The following is a 22565-nucleotide window of genomic DNA, read 5'->3' on the forward strand; positions in this document are numbered from 1 at the left end:
TACACTACCTTTGTATACCGTTGTATAGATCAGTCTATGCAGCTAAAAAATGTATTCCAAAACATCCTGACTTGAGGTATACAGACAAAAAACAAACACTTTTTAACACATGACTTAGCTTTATGTTCAGTTACTGGATTTTTCCATTTGAAAAATCCTCTGTGAAATTCACAGGAATAATGATGTAGCCAACCCTAGGGTAACTGCAGTAGGCTTGCAGTTTAATGTGCTGCAGATTAGTTCAATATATGGTTAATCTGTGCATGGAAACCTACTGGTTCAATAAGTGACATGTTGCAATGTAGATTTCCACAGGACATGGATTTTGGTGTACATGTGAAAATTCAGTATTCTGAAAATGTCCTTATATAAAATATATTTTTTTCTATATATTATCCTTTAATTCATTTGTCTGCCGGGATCCCGCATTGTTAGCTGTTATTTCCACAGGAAACAGTAACAGCTTTTATTCAGTATTACGGCAGGGGAAATTCATTTTTTACTAATAAGAACCAGATACTGAACAGAGGAAATGACTGCTCAGCCAATGACTAACTGGATCTGTGACCGGCCTCATCAGATGATTGGGCGAATGGGCTTTTCCTGTGTGTTGAGATGGGACCAGAAAGCAGAGACCAGTGGGTACCTGACAAGTATTGTAGCAGGAGAAGTGGCGTATCGGTGGGTTGGCTATTGCGTTCAGGTTTTTAACTCATTCTCAGTCTGCTTTAAAAAAAATATTTCTCACCGGGCAACCCCTTTACATTCTTCTGTCTGTGTTTTCCTATACCGCCACAGCAAACACTATGTCAACACATTCAACATCCTAAAGGCAAAACACAAGGCCAGAAATCCACTTTAATTTGTAGATAACCAAGTGTTAGAATTTACGGTTAACTCCTATGCAATATGCTATATAATACAACGCCTCAGAAAGCAGCGAGAGATACACATGTACATCATAAAGTGGTATACTGCCACATTACACAAGAATTGAAACCAGTGACCAGTTATATGTAGCGTTCAATGTTCATCACAGTCAGTTACTTAAAGCCTCTCGGCAATCCATCTGGGAATCATAAAAAGGTACTAATTATGTTCCAATAATTTGTAGCGGGGTGCAGAAGTGTTAAGCATCATTTGGAGCCTACACTTAACCCTTTTCCCAAATGAACCAAAACATTTTATAACAGTGACTTATTATTGCATTAAATGAATATGAAACCGCCACTTATCCACTCCATTCAGATGTGTGGCTTATTCTGCACTGTATTGTAAAACTCCCTTCCAACATCTGGCATACTGAAAACTGAATAGGAGACAAATTCCCGTTCCAGCAAGTACATCTGAGGAACTTGGGAGACTGCAGTAAAGGAAGGAAACAGACCTTGGGAAATAAATAATTAAACAATAAAAGGAAAACCTTGGGGGCTAATTAAATATAAGGCATAATCACATTGGATATGGAAATATAGACACAGCTGACAATGCTTTGGAGTAAACCTATGTTGATAAATAGTCTTTTCTAATTACACGTTTGCTCTCATAACTAAAGTCTAGATTTTCTGGGCTGCAAGCCAAATCTGTCACAGTCTAGACATGGAGGTCTGCTTCCCAGCTATTCCCTACTATACACAACCCTCTAGAAGTGACATGCAATATACCTGAGCTATATACTAACAAAGACAAGCGGAATTTATCATTGTTAATATATTAAGACAGCGGTAGAAGTATGAATAGTTCTGTGTATGACATTTTCATGCTATATAATGATTTTTATTTCCATCTAATATAATCAATATAAATCCTGCCTTTTCCAGGGACCATATGGTCAGCACATTATAGTCAATGGCCAGCCACGTGACCTCTGGAAAAAGTAGATTAGAACCAAGAGGCGAGTTAGTACAGTACCGCTTCATTCTAAAGGCTGGCAGGGCTCTACCAAATAGACATTGATGGCATATCTTAGTAATAATACCATCATTGTCTGCCAGAAGACAATGCCTTTAACCCACTGGTTCCAACCATAAAGAGTCATCCTAAATGCACCATAGATTACATAATCTGGAAGCTTCTCCAGATATTCCAGCAGCTTGACCTGAAATGATCAACTAGTGCTACAATACAAAATGTTACTATAGGCAGCATTTCTTCATTGGTTATGGAAAGTTGTCAAAGCATGTGACCCTATATGCAAATGTAGAATCTACTTCTGTAAAGTCAGAATCAAGAAAATAAATAGTCCTGTTTTACATGATTTTTTTTTTCTAGTGAGATTTTTTTTTCTTTAAAACCAAATTAGATTGTATTAAAAAGGTTTTGACATGTTGTTAAATTAATGATTTCTAGAATATGCAATCCCTGGAGAGGTCTGAATCAATTTGGCATGAATCAAATTCTGGACAAATTTTCCCAAAAATATTAGATTCTAGCAAATTCAAAACTTATGAATCCATTTTGTATGAATTACTCAAAATGGCATTACTTTTGGCCATTGTAATGTCATTAGAATATTTTTATTGACCAAGAGTAACTGTTCCAAACGAGCCAATGACAGATGTAGTAAGCTTATAGCTGTCATTGGCCGGTTTAGATCATAGGGTTCAGGAGGTTACTCTCAGTCACTGAAGCTAGCTAAGTTAATGATTATTTTCAACTAGGTCATTTTCCCATTTCTTTGACTGAGAGTAACCTCCCATACCAGGGCTAGGGCTCCCAGTTGGTGTAGATTTCATACATTTCTGTCTTATATAGAATCTCCACCATTGTGTTCTTAGATACATATTACAAAATGTAGGGATTGCCTATTATACTGGTGATTTGGAGCTACGTCTATTGTGTACTTGTATTATTAAGGCTGGTTTCACACTTCCGCCACTGTCTGCCCCGGGTTTTCCGTTCTTAACCCCTGGGGAAACTTGACAAGGGACGGCTTGCTGGCAGTCAGTTTTAAAACCAAGAGAGGCCGCATACAGACACTGGCTGTCTCCTTTAAAAAACAATTCAAATTAATGGGTTTTAAAGCTGACCACCAGCAAGCCATCCCCTGTCCATTTTCCCCAGGGTTTAGGATGAAAACCCCGGGGCGGCAGCGGTAGTGTGAATGCCTCCTAAAATGTATTTTACACATGTATTTCAAGTAAGGAACAAAATGCACCGTTTTGGATTTGACAAACATTTTTAGGATAAGGAGGTAAACTGGTGATTCAGAATTGACTTTTTACATAAACATGATGCGGGAAAGGGTCTTTGTTTTGTACACAACAATTATAATTCAGATTTATTGAATGTTGTGTATCTATAAGAATCATTATAGAGATGTTAATGAGAGAATCCATAGAATATGCCACCAAAGGAGTCCAAGACACCTTTCAGTGATGTTATTAGTGTCATGCAAACTAGACCAATTATTGCAGGGAAAACGGTTGCGCAGTGCAGAAAAGGCTGCTAAAATAAAAGGGGAACTGAAACGCCACCAATTACTACCATAGGGATAATTGTGCCCATGTTTGATAATTTCAGCGCAGGGAGAAGATTGAAAGATAGCGATTTCTAAGCTTTCTCTGTTGCTGTCATATACTGTAGTGCATGTGTAGTCTACTCTTTTCCTGAAACTACTGTAAGACTACCGAACCTTTGTTTCCATGATTAGTGGTCGTCCCAGTGGTCAAAGCTCACAGATGAAACATATGTGGCATATGCCATAAATGTATTGTAAATGGATATTATTTATCTAAAGTCTTTATTAAGCCTATTTATTTACATAAATTTACTTCTGACTACACATAAGAAGAATAAATCCTAAATAGCACACTCCAAGCCATATTCAGTGTAACCTGCTATTCTACCTGGTAGTAGGGGTTAATAATGTAATGATGTTGCCACCGGTCAAGTGGGTTCAATGCGTTTGCATTATTTAATGAAGGTGAAAATAATCCTTCTTTGGATGTTGTACACAACACCTTCATAAACTAAACCAAATATTTTAGTGCCATCTGTTTAGTCCATTGTTTAATGCTTTCTTAACACCATAACAAATAAAAAACACAGCTCTAAATACAAAAGATTCAGAGGATGAAATTACACCAGGAAAGTACAACAACCTGTCAAGCCATCACTGTCTCAGGGCGGAGATAAGTGGGGATTTATCAAATGCTTATTCTTGTATTACAACAGGACAAAACTTACAGGAGGGAAGTTTGGGTAAATGAAATACAAATGGTATATAAGGCATACAAACTACGGGTAGACATAGTTCCTGCTTTCTCCCAACGAAACAAACACTGGCGAAAAAAGGCTATATCCAGCATTAAACATATGACAGCAGATTATACTACTGTTCAATAGCAAGAAATTAAAAATAAACGGATTACATAACCAGTAAAGTTAAAGGGGTTGTCTGGGATTTAAAAAAAGATACGTGTGGAAGGAGAGGTGTAGAAAATAAAAATTAATATTTATCTACATTTTCCTCTCCATTCGTGCGATGGGCCATCACCTTGGCAGATGTGTTTGTATACAGAGTGGCTGCAGTGGTGACATAATGTGAAAACTGCAGCGAGGCGTCAATCGCAGTAGTATACAGTCGAGACCATCTTTGCCTGTGGTGGACCCCTCAATGTGACATTACTGCTATAGCCAAGATGACAGGTGACCCAGCGCAGGAACGGAGAGGAGAATGCAGGTAAGTATAAATACATTTTTATTTCTATACCCGCCCTGCTGTCTGCATATAGATTTTTTTAATCCCAATCAACCCCTTTAGTGTAACTTTCTTCACTGTGCTGCAGCAGCAAAACCTCATGTCAATTGTGACTGTAGTTGTGATTAACTGCTAATAAAGATGATTGCAAATTGTGTGTGGGCTGCTGCTTGTGATTGAATGGAATGGCCGTTGTACGGTGCATGGTACATGGAATAGGACCTGTCCTGTTATGCGCCCCAGACTGTCAACCCGCACACTAACCCGTGTAATACATGGTTATGTGCCTGGGCTGACTGATATTAATGAGTCAAAACCTCAGCTAGCACACTGAACTTGCCCACAGTTGTGTGCAAGGGGCCTAGCTCTGTATCATATTTTATGCAGAGTTTCTGCCAAATGAGCAAAATAAAAGTTATCAAGAAAATATGACATATACGGCCTGTTGTACATTTAGAAAATGACATCTATTTTCATGTTGGGATTATTCTGTTGCTAAAAAGCATAATGGAAACACAGAAGCAAAGAACCTATGGTAATATTGACGTAAGCTAAATCAATGGAGGCAGCCACAGGTCACTTAACAGAACAGATAGATAACAGGGCCTTTGAAATGTGGAAATCCATAAGAAACATGTTTTCTATGGAGGAAGACTAGTGTCTTGCCATGACAGGAAAAATGATAGGATATTTCTTCCTAGTACTAGAGGACAATTTTTTTCTTGCATTTTACGTTGTATACTATGTCAGATGTAAAAGAGGAAGGGTAAGGACCATTGGGGAATTACTTATTAATAGGGTTGAGCGATTGGGATCGGAATTCCGACCCAATCTTTTCCAGTGGGATCGAGGTCGAAGATTATTTCAAGATTGGCTCAACCCTTAAGTGACTTTTGCCATAGAGAAGCTTTGACTAGGGTTGAGGATCGGGATCGGAAAAGATCGGATCCCGATCGGCGATCGAGCAAATTTCACGATCGGGAACGGCTGGAAAATGATCAGAAATCGGATTTTGAAATCAATCCTGAAATCTCAAGATTGGCTCAAACCCCACTTATTAACCCCCCTAAAATTGCAAAAACCCTTCTGAAATTGTCACATTTTTGCTTGCAGATTTTGAATTTTTGGCTCAAATAAATACTGCTGGCACATAACTTTGGTGCCTTATGTGCATTGTAACCCTTTAGCAAACTAACACATTGTAGCCTTAAATCAGTAACTTTTTATCCCTCTCTGCATTAAAACTTTTATAACTGTTTACATTTTAATTCAATGTAGCTTTACGAGACCTTGTATTTTGTGGGTCCATAAGACTTTTTCATCAGTTTTTATTACTTCAATTGTAGCATCTAAATTTTAATATTCATGGCATTTATCATGTAGAATATACATTTATGGGTTATTACAGATGTAGTGATCAAAATTGTGGGGGGGGGGGTTCTAAAAAGGGTGAGAAAAAGTATATTTTTACTTTTTTCTGTCAAATGACTTAGGTGTTGCGGTCAGCATTGACCACAGAAAATAAGGGATCACTTTGATAAAATTGTTGGCCTATACTTAAGATATGCCATCAGTTTTAGATCAGTACCCCTGCAGATCAGCTGATTTTACAAGATTGCATCTCTAGATATTGCTTTCGTGCCAGGAGCTTCGGTGCTCACTTACTGACAGTTACTGCAGTACCGATCCATATACTTGAATGTGACACTGTATAACTCATAACGGCTGCGATAAAAGAGAAAGTAAGTGAATACTACAGCTCAAAGTATGTAAAAAGCGGCAAGGGTCATGGCTAGATAAAAACAGCAGATTTGCGGGGGTCCAGCAGTCAAACCCATTTATTTCTTAGGGACCGTATACATAGCAGTAGTTTTTGAGGCTGTGTATCCAGGCTGTAGTGAGAAGCTGCAAAATATGGATCCTATACCTATACCAATACATGTCTCATCCATAACACTTGACCTTTACACTGCACACATGAGGCCGTTATGCAGTAACGTAAATTGCTGAACATGTGCAAATAACTGTATAGCAAATGGTAGGAAAAATACCAATTCCTCCTTAAGGATTGTGAAGGAATAAGTTATTTTTTGTGACGTTCACGAAGGACAATCTGCAGCAGTGAAATGTGTTTAGCATCTGTAGATGGAGGAATCTGCAAGGTACTTACTGATTGCTCATTCAAGTCTTGAGCGTCGTCCATTAAGGTTTCTCTGTAAGGTCCAAATATTTAAGTGATCTCACCTTGTAAACACAGTATAATTCCTGCAATAGGAGAAAAAAAGGAAAAGAATTTTACTAAGTGTTAGTCTTGAGAACTGAGAAGAGTGAATTCACAGGGTGAACCGAAAAGAATATTTGCAATGTCTTTTATATTGAAAACACAAAGGATGGATTACTGAATATTGCCATTCCTTTTATGAACTGGGTATGTCCCCACACAGAGTGATAACACCCATATGTTAAAGGGGCTATCTGATTTCTAAGATTGATGATCTATCCTTAGGATACTTAGGATAGGCCCTTAAAATTAGATCTGTAGGAGTCCTCAATACCAAAATGCTCACTTGGCATAAAAACTGTAGTGGTGACTATAGGTATTGCAGTGCTGACCCATAGACTTCAAAGCTGCGGTACTGCAGTACCTACACTTTCCATTGTATGGCAAGTGAGCAAGCACAAAGTACGATTCTCCCACGCTGCCTCAGTACCGGTGATCTGTTGGGGACCCACATGTCAGGATATAGTATAGGCCCTCAATCTTAGAAACCAAATAACCAATTAATCAGGTCACGTAGACCCTGCTGGATGATGCCTGAAGGGACTACAATAATTGTCATTCCTTACATCCTTCCAATCAACCTCTATACACATTCATGCTTTGTTTGACCCAATTTCTTGTGTTCTGAATGGAGGAGAGGGGAGTAAGCGAGTAAGCCTTAGCTACAGCATCATGTGTCTTCTCCTATTTTGAAGACTTTTACACAAGACTCGTCACATTGTTTTGTTTTTTTTTAAATTTAGAGTTATTGACAAAGTAATCATGTACAAGTGCAAAATTAGAACCACACAGTTCAAAGAGACACATAGATGCATTTTACAGGCTCAAAGTGCCATACATAAATCTGGGAATGAACAGCTTGTCTGTCAAGAAACATTTATCCTTTTCAGTTATGATGACGAAGAGGAGGACGATGACAACGTTGACTTGGAGGGGGAAGATGACAAGGTTAATAATTAAGCACTATTTACAATAAAAAAAAAATGTTGATGTACTTCTTGAGAATGAAGATCACTGGAGGCTATTGCATCATTCAGTCACAGGAGGATATTGCCTCTGAAAGTGATGTGATCTTGAGTCAGGCTTCTGTGTGTTCCTCCTCTTCTTACATAACATATAATTTACTGTAGGGCTTTTATAAACTGTCAACCAGGTCTCTTTCACATTTTTCGCTGACAAAGATCCTTGGTAGTTATATGGAAACTGCTGAGAAATCTGTTTCTCCTACTCAGAGCAATCTTGCTTCTTTTTTTGATAAGCTGGATGAAAACAAGCAGTGTTGTGTACAAGCAGAGGAGGAAGACATGATGGTTAATGGTGGAGCTAGTGGTTCCATGGGGTGTGGTACTAATGCTACTGGTAGTCATTCTGGTAGAAGAGCTAGGGGGATATCTTGAGGTGGAAATTCTGAGGCTGTGCATAGCCATGAAAAAACTGGGGAAGATGATGACACTGCCAATAGTGATTCTTTTGTGGATAGGACCTGGCAACCAAGTTAGGGTGATAAAATGATGTCAGATGAAGAAGATGGTGGTAGTGGTGATAGTAACAATTCCAGTTATTGCGAATGCCCAACATACATAGCGTAATCTTGCAGGGTGGGTATGGTGGTGATAGTAGTAAACACATTTCAGCTGCTGCTGATTTTGTAATTGCTATGGTGGTTTGCAAGATTTGCAAAAAAAAAAAAACTTAGCCATGGCTTTGCAGGAACAAATGTATGAACAACAGTTCTCACATGAAAAGGTATCACTCTTAATTGGAAAAATAGGCATAAATGTGGAAGTGGTACTGGAAATGGAAGTGATCAAGCCTGTTCTCCTACTCCTTGCGGTGATATTCCTTGTAGGCAGATTATATCTATACCTAGAACATGGACTTTGATGTTATCATTTATCATCATTACTAACTCCTCCTCCTTATGTTGCAAAAAATGCCCCATTCGATTTCAGTGACAAAACGGTCTGCCTTTGCAACGCCTTATCTGCAGTGTCTCAACGCAGTCTAATTCCACCTTAAACATCCCGGTTCATCTATGTGAGCAGCAGAACGCAGGGAATGATTATTACATACAGCAGAGACAATGTGTTACTTCGACAAACGTCATTGGAGGCTCATGAGGGAAGTGTGCCATCTTCTACAGCCCTCTGAATAAGTCAACTAATTTGTCAGAAGGGAAGACTGCAGAGAAGCAATATGATCCCCTTTTTGTATAACTTACAGAAAACCTCTACTCATGCAAGGAGGGATCGAACAGGAGAAATAGTTTCCACCTGTTTACAGTCAATGTCATTGCCCCATGTTGGCGGAGAAGGTTGATGTAAGGGTCATTATGGTATAGATACTGGAACGCCTAGACTTGAATAAAAGGTAGATCCTCACTTGAAGGTAGAGGGGGCCTTAGATATGGCACAGGCACAGCCAGTGGAGGAGGCTGAACCTTATCCGTTTCAAGATGATGATGATGATGATAGCGACGACCACATTGGCTAAGAACACCAACCATAGCAGGCCCCCAGGTCTGCACACATGCTGGTCAGCATGGCATACTGGCTCTGTCAAGCAAATTGTTAGTATCAAGCAAAGGGATGAGTAGTGGAGGGCAGTGCTCTTAGAACCTTGCTATAAAGACAAAATAGGGGGATTACATACCTCCCAACTTTTGAAGAACCGAAAGAGGGACAAAATGCAAATTTAGCCCCGCCCACTTTTGTGTTGACTCCGCCCACTTGTTAATTTTTCATGTGCCCGCACACAGTATAATCCTCCTACAGTCACCCGTAAATTATATGTCCCCCCTCTATCTCTCCCCCAGTTTCATATACACCCTTCCTCTGCCCCCAGTTTCATGTCCCTCTTCCATCTCTGCCCCCAGATTCATGTCCCCTCCATCTCTGCCCCCAGATTCATGTCCCTCCATCTCTGCCTCCAGATTCATGTCCCCCATCTCTGCCCCCAGATTCATGTCGCTCCATCTCTGCCCCCAGATTCATGTCCTCTCCATCTCTGCCCCCAGATTCATGTCACCACATCTCTGCCCCAAGATTCATGTCCCACATCTCTGCCCCCAGATTCATGTCCCACATCTCTGCCCCCAGATTCATGTCCCACATCTCTGCCCCCAGATTCATGTCCTCTCCATCTCTGCCCCCAGATTCATGTCCCTCCATCTCTGCCCCCAAATTCATGTCCTCTCCATCTCTGCCCCCAAATTCATGTCCTCTCCATCTCTGCCCCCAAATTCATGTCCTCTCCATCTCTGCCCCCAGATTCATGTCCCCCATCTCTGCCCCAATGTCATGCCGTCCTCTCCTTCATCTGCCCCCAGATTCACGTTCCACCTCCACATTAAACTTACCTTCTCCTCCGCTCCCTCGCCGCCTCTCTCGCTGACACATGCGGCTGAAGGAAGGAGCTGACACAGGTCAGCTCCTCCCTTCGCCGCTGCCCGCCTCTCTCCCTGACACACGCGGCTGAAGCTGCTCGCGTGCTCGCTTCGCCGCTGCGTCTCTCTCTCTCGCTGACACATGCGGCTGAAGCGAGGAGCTGACCTGTGTCAGCTCCTCGCTTTGCTGCTGCCGCCGGCTCCTGGCGTGTACATCGCGTCTACAAGCCAGGAGCCGGCGGCAGCAGCGAAGCGAGGAGCTGACACAGGTCAGCTCCTCGCTTCAGCCGCATGTGTCAGCGAGAGAGAGAGACGCAGCGGCGAAGCGAGCACGCGAGCAGCTTCAGCCGCGTGTGTCAGGGAGAGAGGCGGGCAGCGGCGAAGTGAGGAGCTGACCTGTGTCAGCTCCTTCCTTCAGCCGCATGTGTGTTCAACTCAGATCTGCGTCCTCTGGACGCAGATCTGAGTTGAAATCGGGACATACCTCCCTCCAACCGGGACCGCGGGACATGTCACCCAAATCGGGACTGTCCCGCGGAAATCGGGACGGTTGGGAGGTATGGGATTACTTCCCTGCTTCCCAAAGGGAAGAAAAATTTGAATGTTACCAGGATAGGCTGTATACCCAGCTTGCTGCAGCATTTAGGGAGACCACTGCAACTGTCAGTCAAATGTGTATCTGTCCACCTACTCAGCCAGAGCTCCACCTCCTCTGACCCCATGGAATTCTGGTCCTCTCGCACAGAGGATTAGAAGGAGCAGACCCAGTTTGTCAGTTTTATCTTGTCTGGCCTGAAGTTTTATGGCTGAGAAGGTGTTCAGTGCTGCAGGTGGCATTGTAACACATAAAAGAACAAACTGTCTACACGTAGCGTGGAAAATATTACTTCTATCAATGTGAATCAGGTATGGATCCATGAGGATTTTGAACACCTGCGATGCCTCAGAATAGTGGTGTCAACATTTCATTATATCATCATCTTCCATTTCCTGTACTGTTGCTGATCCTGGCTGCTAATCCTAAACAGCTACCACCACTGCCACACACAGACACGCATATCCTGTAGCCTGATCCGTGATGTTACGCCCCTGTTGCACTGCCACGGCTACCATAACTGCCACCACTCAATAAGACATATTTTGCAGCCTGGTCCATTACATTAGGCTCTGCTGCATTGTCAGACATGTTGCCACAGCTGCCTAGTGCTTACCACCACACCACTGCCACCACTTAGACAGACATGCCCAGCCTGATTCATCATATTGCACTATATCACTGTTGTTGCCTAAGTCTTGGTATTAAAAAAAAAAAATTGATTTCACAACTGCTCCCATAATGAGATAATTTTTGTTGACTTTTTTTTTTTCTTAAATAGCCAATTCTTCATTACTTTTCAATTTGACTCACAGCCACAAATGTGTCTCCTAAATAACAATAAGCCTGCAGCCAGTGGCGTAACTACCATAGAGGCAGCGGAGGCGGCTGCCACAGGGCCCGGGCCATTAGGGGGCCCGGTGACAGCTGCTACCGCTGCCGTTTTTTTTTTTTTTTTTTAATAGGCCGTTACGGGCCCTATTCACTTGCCGATCCTGGCTGGGTAAGTGACACCGCGGGCCCCACAAAGACTATCATTATACTCGGGGGTCTTTGCAGTCTTTGTATGATGATCGGAGGCCCGAGAGAGGTAAGGGAACGTAAAAATCACTGTTACTTACCTCTCCGCGATCCTGCCAGGCCTCCGTCCTACTTGTCTGACGTCTCTGACGTCACATGAACCCGGCCTGCTTCCTGGGTCATGTGACGTCCGACGTCATAGAAGAGGGCAGACAGTGGACAAGACAGCGTAGGAGCCGGGGGACAGGTAAGTAACAGTAATTTTTTATGTTTTTATTCCCTCGGGTCTCCAATTATTATACTCTGGGGTCTGAAAAGACCCCAGAGTATAATAATTGTTTATGAGTGTCCACTATGGGCTATAATACTGTGTGCAGGGGCCAATATGGGGGATAATACTGTGCACGGGGGCCACTGTGGGGGATAATACTGTGTGCAGGGGACACTATGGGGAATAATACTGTGTGCAGGGCCACTATGGGACATAATACTGTGTGCAGGGCTTACTAAGGGACATAATAGAGTGCGCAGGAGGGGGTTGGTCGAGATCTTCGGCGTCGGTGTCATTTGGGGGGGGGGCCATGTCAAAAGTTCGCCACGGGGCCCCGCCATTCCTAGTTACACCACTGCCTGCAGCACTTACAAGACGACAAAGTGGGCTAATTTTTCTATAAAACCATTGCTTCTTACAATATAACCACCATGTGTGTCTATAAAAAAACACGCACAAGCTCCTTTTTCCCACAAAAAAATGGTAATTTTTGGAGCATTTTAATATTAAAATGCGCAAGAAAGAGTATCAGTGCAGTGTATGGTTAAAGTCAGAGTTTGTATCCACTGCACAGCATCCCTGTTTCTATACACATACAGTACAAGTCACTTTGACATAACTTTGGCTGTGTTTGCCTTAGAGAGCTGGGAATTTGTATAGATCGGTTGAACCTTGAGGCTGAGGCCCCACATTGCAGAATCACACCTTTTTATGTTGCAGATTTTGCTGGAGTTTTTTGAGCCAAAGCCAGGTATGAATTGAGCAGAAAGGAGAAGTATAAGAACTTCCTATATAATTCCCATTCCTTTTATAGCTATTTTTCACTTTGGCTCAAAAAAACACAGCAAAATCTGCAACAAAAAAAGCTGCATTTCCACAACATGAGGCCTTAGCCTAAGAGTGTTTAACACTATTTTTTTAAGCCAATATAAGGTGCTTCCTACAAAACTTGTTTGACTTGGCCCTGAGCCCAAAAACAAAACACTTCTTCTGATGTTGCCACAGCCACAGCCCTACCTCCATCTGTTCCATAAAGGGCTAATTTCTGCAGATTTTTATTTTGTTTGCTTTTTTTTTTTTAAAGAAAAAACAATTATTCCCTTTTGAAGTGGCAAGCACACTTACAGTTTGCAACCATTGTTTGCAACTAGCTGTCTGTGTAAGGGTGCATTCACACGATGTCTTTTGGCTCATAATCAGGCACGTAGACGCCACGGGAGCTTTTGCGGGCTGTATATGCTCCCATTGATATCAATGGGAGCGTGGATCGTATAATATTCGCAAAATCACGGTCGCAAAATAGCGCCACGTATGCGTTCCACACTCCCATTGAAATCAATGGGAGCGTATACAGCCCACAAAAGCTCCCGCGGCGTCTACGTACCAGATTACGAGCCAAAAGACATCGTGTGAATGCACCCTTACAATGCCAAGTTACTTCAATATCTATTCACAGAAATGGATACTTTTTGGCAAGTTTGTTTTCAAAAAGTCAGTTCACTTTGTCTACCAGAATTAAATTTTTTATTCATCTCCACTGACACATTTTTTTTTTTGCATAAAAAACAATATACAGTATACCCTTTCCTTTTTCCAATATCATTTTGTGTGTGATTTTTTAAATCACTTCTTCCCTTTTCAAGCAGGCACACTTTCAGCATGCTACAAATGTTTCTTCCAATTCTGTAGTAGCCCCTTGCCACTGCCACATTGCTGGCATAAGAGCAACAAAATAAAGCAAATCAAATTCACTTCTTTTTTTGAAAGCCACTTCTTGTTCATCACTTTTCAACCAGTGACACAGAATAGCGCCTAAGTCAAGCCATAGACATCCTGAGATGATGCAGTCTATAAGATACAGCAGGGATAGGCAACGGTGGCAAGTCCAAGAATGGGGACCAGCGGCATGTGAGTATCATTGAAATTTTTGGTGGGGGGGCATTAAGGGGCATTGTTAATATAAAGGGCAATTTGACATCACTACTGTAGCCGCTCCATATACAAATAGTGCAATAATGGTAATGGTAGGCCCTGTGCAGGAACAGAGGGTTGAATGCAGATAAGTGTCAGTGCTTTTTAATTTATAAAACTAGTCTGCTGCCTGCTTTAATATTTTTGATCCTGAACAATCCCTTTAAGAGGGTACGCAGCAGGTATTAAGGGGCATTGTTAACTTAATATACATATGGGAGTATCATTCATTTACAGTGAATTTATGGATCATGTATTTTATAATTTGGGTAGCAGCAGGATGGTGACTTTGCATAGACAAGGACAATGTCAGGTGCCTGGAAATACGTCTGTGTTGCACACTTACAGAGACAGGTTGTAACTGGAAGAAGCTGTCCAGATGGAAGAGATGAGAAATGTGAAAGATTACAGTCAGACGTCACCTGTAAGTCACATTTTCCTGTACTGTATTTACTTAAGATGTCTGCAGAGCTCTGGATACAGCCAGTATACACCACTGTATGGTCACTGTAAAGTGATAGCATCGGTATAACCAGGTATCGGGCCAACTTGAAAGTGTTTCACCCTCCCCCTGTGCCAAACTCCTAGCTACGTCTCTGCCTGTGGTATTTACAAGTCCCCAAAATTGGCTATTTTTGTAGCAAACATTACTTTTTCCACAGCCATGTGGATATGAAGAAAAACAGACAAGTATTTTTTCTCAAACTGCATATTTATGGCAGCATTTGTGATGATACAAAGTGTAAACAAGATGACAAAGCAGCGTATGGTTAAACAAGCACCTTGTCTCAACTATCTACCATACATTTTCGCATAGACATACATGATACTGTCACTTTGACATAACTTTGGCTGCCTTTGCCTTAGACATCTAGAAATCAGATAGAAAGGGTCATAGGAGCCCTGACAGTGTTATACACAATGCTTTAAACCAATTTAAACTCTCATTCATAACAAACTTATTCATCCTGGACCAAAGTACCCAAACCCGAAACAAAAATCAGGTTCATCCATCTATACTTGTTACACGTCAAGTTAATAAGTATCATATCTGTACACACTGAATATTCGTATTCACTGCACATATTATATATCATAGTATGGTGAAACAGTGTTGCTGGGGTGTTCTCCTATACCTTGTTTTAACAGACTTTAATTTTAACTATTATGTCCATTCCACTTATAGATCATAATTTTGTCCCTTCCCGTGGAAGCAATTTGTAAAATAAAACAATCTGCTGTTTGGAAAGTTCAGTTCCTAAGTGGGCCTGCAAAGCCATTTTCATAAGTTCAATCCATTAAATCAACAAGTGTTACTATTACTGTTTTATAATAATTTACAGAGTTTTAATAACTCCGCACCGTAGTGCACCTCTGTGCATAGAAATATTTCTCACTGGAAATTAAATAAACTCACCGCAATTTTCTTTTTGCCAATATTTCAGCACAGCCTGCAGTAAAGTTTAACTTTATATTTCTTAATGTTCTAGGTCTCTTAAAAGCACAGATTCTGAGGGTTATAAGTTTTAAGGGACTATGTCGTACTATATTGTACAGTATTTTACCATGGCCAAATACAAATCTAGCAAGTTTAACTTGAATCAGATAGTTTGCTGCAGCAAGAATTTAATACAAAAGTCATTTTAAAGCCATTATAAAAATTAATAAAAAGCTTGCTACCATTGTTCGTTAACATATTGACTTTGCTACTTTTATAGATAGCTTCATTCATTCATTCATTCATTCATTCATTCCCTCCTCCTTTGCTCCTTCCTTCCTCTTTGCCTGCTGACTATAATGCCCACATTCTGCCCCCTGTTTAAAAAATATTCGTCCACTGTGCCTATGGTAATAAAAAAATAATTAAAAAATACAATAGAACCCCTGCCAAACCAGCATGTAGCCCATGCCACTTGTGATCGGTCTCTTGCGACTGTGCGATGATTTCATTTTGCCTCAGGCATCGTAGAGGAGGAGTCAAGTTATGATGTAAGGTGCTTAGTAAGCATCAAGAGCCAGGGGCGGATCCAGGGCCGGGCGAGCCGGGCAACCGCCCGGGGCCCCGCACCCGGCGGGGCCCCGTGGCAGGGCCCGTACCTAACAAAACTCGGGTCGGTTGGCAGGGCAATTGCCGAGGGCCCCAGCACTTGCAGGGGCCCCCTGTTGGTCCTCTATCAGTAGCTGCAGCTCCCTGCACACAGTGTGCTTCACACATATACTTTCCCTATTAGGAAGTATATGTCAGAAGCACACTGTGTACCAACAGCATTGGCTGATAGACAGCAGCCAGCCAGGGAGCTGCAGCTATGGAAAGAGGACGCTCCCTCCTCACCCCCCTTCTCTGGCTGCCCTCTGTCAACCAATGAGAGGGTGAGGAGAGCCGAGGAGGCGGAGCTTATCGCTCTACAGAAGATCCCTGCCGTCCTGCATCTTACACATGAGAGGGAGAAGTTCAGCAAAGTGAAAGTAAAGACAGAACATGCAGGTACAGGCTGGAGGGGGGAGGGGGTTACTATGCCTATTAATGTCAGGCATTTGGAGTTATTCATTTAGTTTTGGTAACTCCATGTGCCTCATATTAATAGCAACTAACCCTATCATGTCCCTCACATTAACCCCCTGTGTACTTCACCATAAGGGTTACTGATGTGTGAGATATATGGGGGTAATAATAATGAAGATACTTCATTATTACCTCCATGTCTCTCACATATCAGTAACTCTTATGTGAGGCACACAGGGGGTTAATGTGAGGAACATGATAGGGTTAATTGCTATTAATATGAGGCACATGGAGTATCTTAGGGGGTGTTCACACTACCGTCAGTGTCCGCTGCTAATGTCGTTCAAAATCTTGCTGTGTCCGTGACATTCTGCATTCATTTAAAGGGGCTCTATCAGCAAAATTATGCTAATAGAGCCCGTTTAAAAAGACCATTCAGGCCCCGTAAATGTTATATTAAACCCCGGTTCCATTTTTAAATAAAAGCATTAAAACATATATGCTAATCGTACCTGAACGTGCACCATGGGCGGGGATGCACGATGCTACGTCATCTTCGGGCACGCCTGCCTCTTCTGTCTTCTTGTAGTGACGCCCTCTGGTTCCGTGTCTTCTTCCGTCTTCTTGTCTTCAAATCCCACGCCTGTGTAGTAGCGCTTCCCTCCGGAGCACTACTGCGCAGGCTCACTTGCCAGTCCCCGTAGAACTACACAAGCGTACTGCACGCTTGCGAACTGTCATTAAGTAAAGTGGCGAGTGAGCCTGCGCAGTAGCGATCCGGAGGGAAGCGCTACTACGCAGGCGCGAGATTTGAAGACCTCAAGCCGGAAAAAGACCAATAGGAAGCCGGCAGGAGAAACGGGACCAGAGGGCGTCACTCCAAGAAGACAGAAGAGGCAGGCGTGCCCGAAGATGATGCGGCATCGTGCATCATCGCCCTTGGTGCACGTTCAGTAAGATTTGCATATATGTTTTTATGCTTTTATTTAAAAATGGGACCGGGGGTTAATATAACATTTACAGTGCCTGAATAGCCTTTTTAAAGGCTATTCACGCATATGTAGGGCTCTATTAGCATAATTTTGCTGATAGAGCCCCTTTAAATGGACATCGGGTGCATTGTTTTACACTCCGTGCCTGTCCTAAAGATGTCCGACTTTTCAAGCGGACAGAAAAAAACTACATGTCGGGTTTTTGTAAGTAGGGCCCCGCCACAGTCAATTGCCCAGGGCCCCGCAAAGCCTGGATCCGCCACTGTCAAGAGCTGAACTTGTTCTTTTGTATTTCAGTGTTAAAGATATGACTACAAATTAATCCAAGGAAGGTGGACTGACAGGGAACCGTTTTTCTTTTTTGGTTGGAGCCTTCCCCATCAATCTACCTTTATTTTCTATCAAAAAATTTTAAATCTATATTTAGGTTTATCTATCAATATATATATATATATATATATATATATATATATATATATATGTATGTAGTCTTACAGTCAACATTACTGTATATAGACACTTTAGTCAGTGGCATAAAAAATGCACCTGATATATAAATGTATTCTGTAAGCTTCTGCAGAATACAAATCGACAGATTTATTATGGTTATTACTTAACAGTGGAGTAAAATGCACCAAAATATACAGCATCTTTGCACAGTTTGATTAATCACAAAATACATCAAAATATATACCGTACATGTTTTATTATTAATTAATACAATGCACAAAAGAAATTCAATAAAAACCTTAAGAAATGGAGGTCGCCACCCCACTTTCCACTATGCTATCAAGTACAAGTATCATAGGTCCAATATGTGATATGAAACATATCAAAAGTTCATGTAACCAAATCAATGATCATAACTTTATATATTAAAATACCTAGTTATCCAATATAATGTCATGAATTCCCAATATCTAAAAAAAATTCATAAAAAGACGAAAAACATGATTGTAGATATAAGTATATAACAAAAACGAAGAAAGGAAAAAGTGTCTTCCATTTTGGTTGGTTTGTATAGGGTTTTATTGATAATTTTGCTGTTGTTTGCTCTTTCCCGCCTACGTATACGCATTTTATATAGTCATTTGCACTTTATCATGTCTTTTGCACATTGTGCTTGTTCATACTATTATATACTCCATCATGGCGAGTGAGTTTAACCTTCCTTAACTATCACCAACCAATGCCACCTTCCTTCATGTGCTCTGTTCATGAGGTATCATCCTTGTCCCCTTATTATTTATTTCCATTTATATCTTTACTTATTTAACTAATACATATGAATTGTTCCTTTTACGTTGTTGCTATGGGTTTGCGTCCTAGATTTTTGCTATATTTGATCAGCCTTTGTGCACTTGGTATGTGACTAGCCCCCTAAACTAGAAACTGTTGTTTCGGGTTTATATACATGTATCTGTTATAACACAAGTGTGTGAATCAGCAAATACGATTGTATCAAACATAGTATATAGGAATTCATGACATATACCAGTGATGGATAACCTTTTAAGCTTGGTGTGTCAAAATTCATAAAAAACTTAACATAACCTGGGTGCTGTGTCACATCTAGAAATAGCCATCATTTTGTGATATTTGTAGCTCTAGTAAAAAAGTAATATTTTTGATATATGTATTTGTATGTCTGTCCCATCACACATTATATGACCCCCTTTTCTTGGCACATCACACAGTATATGATCCTCCTTTTTTACATTTTGGCAAACAGTGTTGCTTTTTAAGACATGACCCTTACCATTAAGTCACATCACCTTGTTGGATGAATCAGAAAAGAGTTTAAGGCCTAGGCCCCATATAGCAGAACACACAGGAAACAGAGGGTACTTGTTAATGGTAAATATACAGACTGTGTCACAGTCACCAGTGGGGTGCCACAGGGTTCAGTATTGGGTCCTCTCCTGTTTAATCTCTTCCCAACATCCGCCATACTAGCACGATGGGTGCCGATTATTAACTATGGCGGCCGCTTAGGAGCTGGGTGGCCGTCATATCTGCCTGGTGTTTGCTAGTGGGCATTGACCCTTCTGGTGCCTCGGTCAAAGCTGATTCCTGGCGGTGCAAGGGCACCACCATTTTTCAGGTGATTGCCGGCACTTGGAGCAAGGTCCGAGCCGACGTCACATTGGTATGACAGCCGGGAGCCTTGTAAAGGCTAGGCCTGCAATGATTTTCTTTTGCAGGCTACTCTATGTAGCCTGCAAAGGAAATTATGATTTTTTGCAATGCATTGTTATTGTAATGCATTGGATTAGTGATCAGATCCCTCGGGGTTCCAGACACCTAGGGGGTCTAATAAATTAACAAAAAAAAAATGTATTAAAAATTCAAAATGCCCCCTTTCCCTAGAACACAAAATAAAAGTATTTAAATACTATGAAACACCTAAACAATAGGTATCCCTATGACTGAAAACACCCGGTCTACAAATCTACAAAAAACACAGTTTTTTCACTATTTTGCCTCTGATAAAAATTTTAATAAAGAGTGATAAAAGCAATAGCAATTCCCTCAAATTGTATAACTGAAAAGTACATCAAGCCCCGGAAAAAAAAAATCGCCCTATGCATCCCCATACATGGAAGTATAAAAAAGCTATGGGTGTTAGAATATGGCGACTTTTGGAAATAAATAAATAAATTTTGGCACAGTTTTGGATTTTTGTTAAAATGTAAATAAAACCATATAAATTTGATATCTACGGAATCATACATGTCATTCATGTCATTTTGGCTGCACAGTGAACGCCATAAAAGCGAATCTCATAAGAAAATCGCACAAATGCGGGAGAATAAATCCCACCCCACGTATGAGACATTGATGGCACTGTAATTGACCGTCTGCTTCACCCTAAGTGTGAGAAGGAGCGCTATTACAGGTCCTTCCTCCCAACCGCGACTAGGCTGTATAATCTACATCAGACCAAGTGAAGATCACTCCGTACAGAAAACTAATGATTATGATTATGAAGTCTTTCTTCTTTCTTCTTCTGTTCCTTAGTTGCTATGGACTCCTAGTACATCTTCTCTTCTCAGTATATGTGTGTCTACATCTGTAATATATTACTGTGTATTATCCCGTATCTGTATTACTATTCTGCTGTAACATGCTGAAATTTCCCCACTGTGGGACTATTAAAGGATTATCTTATATTATCTTATCTTAAATGCACTTTTTCTTCAACTCCACTCCATTCTGAATTTTTTTCCAGGTTCACAGTAAATTGTACAGAAAAATAAATGGTAGCATCATGAAAATTAAGACCTTATATGGGTCTGAGAGCAGAAAAATCTAACAGTTACAGGGTTTGGAAAAATGAAAATCGAAAAATGCCTGCGATGGGAATATATTTATTTATGACTTGCTGGAAGGTTTACAAAGCAGGGTGTCCATATTTGCAGATGATGCTAAACTTTGTAAGGTAATCAATAATGAGGAGGATAGTATAATATTACAGGGGGATCTAAGGAAGCATGGGCGGAGACTTGGCAAATGACATTTAATGTTAACAAATGTATTTGTATATGTATATGTATGCAATTTTGGGCCCCAATATACAAGAAAGACACAATCGAACTAGGTTAGGAGAATGGATGGATTAGAGTACAATTCAGTGCACTGTCGGCTTTCTAGCAGTGTATTGAACCGCATGTGCCCCAGATGGTGAAAGGTCCTCTTTAACAGAGTAGAGAAGCTGAGACAAGATGGCAGCCCCCATAATCATGTATAGCAAATAGAATTTTTTTAAAATCTACAATCTAAAAATAAAAACAAATTAGAAAAAAAGTGATATATTTCTAATTTTAAAGAATAAATACATTGGTGATACTGTACATTCCTTTTAAGCCCTGAAAATAACTTTAATGTACTTTATAAATCTGAAATCATTATTATAAGCAATTCTAGATAATAGCATCATTGAAAATATCTTTCCCATTTATTTTTACTTTTTTTACACTGTACAATACAATATATAAAACAACAAGAGAAGGAGTAAAAGTGAGAGGCAAAAGAGCAGAAGAGTACCGCACTTGAGATGGATGAATTTCTAAAAATGAAAGACCTAAGTTACAGAGATGTGCTTGGCTTAGTTACATTAGAAAATGTCTAGACATTAATAAAACACAAAAACTAGAAGGAAACAATGACAGCTAACCCACTTGGTCCCCGATCACCACAATGGCCTGGTGATCCGAGGTACCAGTCATTTGGCCTAATTTTCTAGATTTCTGGTAAAATGCAACCTCAAACGTATCCATCATTTCATTTTGAAATGTGGATACAATGAAAGCCATAGATTTGCTGCCCTGTCACAATCACACACAAGACACCAGTACATTGTATCCCCCTACACCACACAAATAGAATATGTACATTACACCTGCCTCCGCCATACATAGCATATGTACAGTACAGTCCTCTCTCCCACACATGGTATGTACATTAAAGCCCCACAAACATAGCATGTGTACAGTAAAACCCCTTCCTCCACACATAGCATATGTACATTACAGCCCCCTCCCCTACATGTATCATAGTTACATTACAGCTACCCCATGTATATCATATATACATCATAGCCCCAACCACAACATATATCATGTACATTAAGCCTCCTGAGTCACACATTATACATCATTGCATCATATGCACATTAAAGCCCATTTCCTAAACATTTCCCCTACAAATAAGTCATGTTTCATTAGTTATATTACTTAAATTTCCTCCTCCCACACATAGCATATACCATAAATGAATACACAGTAAATAAAATCAGTAGGTACATTTCTTATACTCCTATAGGAGTCTTAGCCGCAGTGAAGG

General features: G+C 40.8%; 1 protein-coding gene across 6 annotated transcripts in view; it reads right to left on the reverse strand.

Annotated features, from left to right (window-relative positions):
* EYA4 (EYA transcriptional coactivator and phosphatase 4) overlaps positions 1 to 22565 on the reverse strand; it is a 195689-nt gene that overhangs the window by 153069 nt on the left and 20055 nt on the right. For all 6 annotated transcript variants that reach the window (XM_075267939.1, XM_075267943.1, XM_075267942.1 and 3 more), the window contains exon 2: positions 6873 to 6967. In XM_075267939.1, coding sequence (XP_075124040.1) covers positions 6873 to 6905 — 33 coding nt within the window. In that variant the 5' untranslated portion in view covers positions 6906 to 6967. The remainder of the gene's footprint in view (positions 1 to 6872; positions 6968 to 22565) is intronic.

Source organism: Leptodactylus fuscus, chromosome 3 (genome assembly GCF_031893055.1).
Source record: "Leptodactylus fuscus isolate aLepFus1 chromosome 3, aLepFus1.hap2, whole genome shotgun sequence".
Taxonomy (NCBI): domain Eukaryota; kingdom Metazoa; phylum Chordata; class Amphibia; order Anura; family Leptodactylidae; genus Leptodactylus; species Leptodactylus fuscus.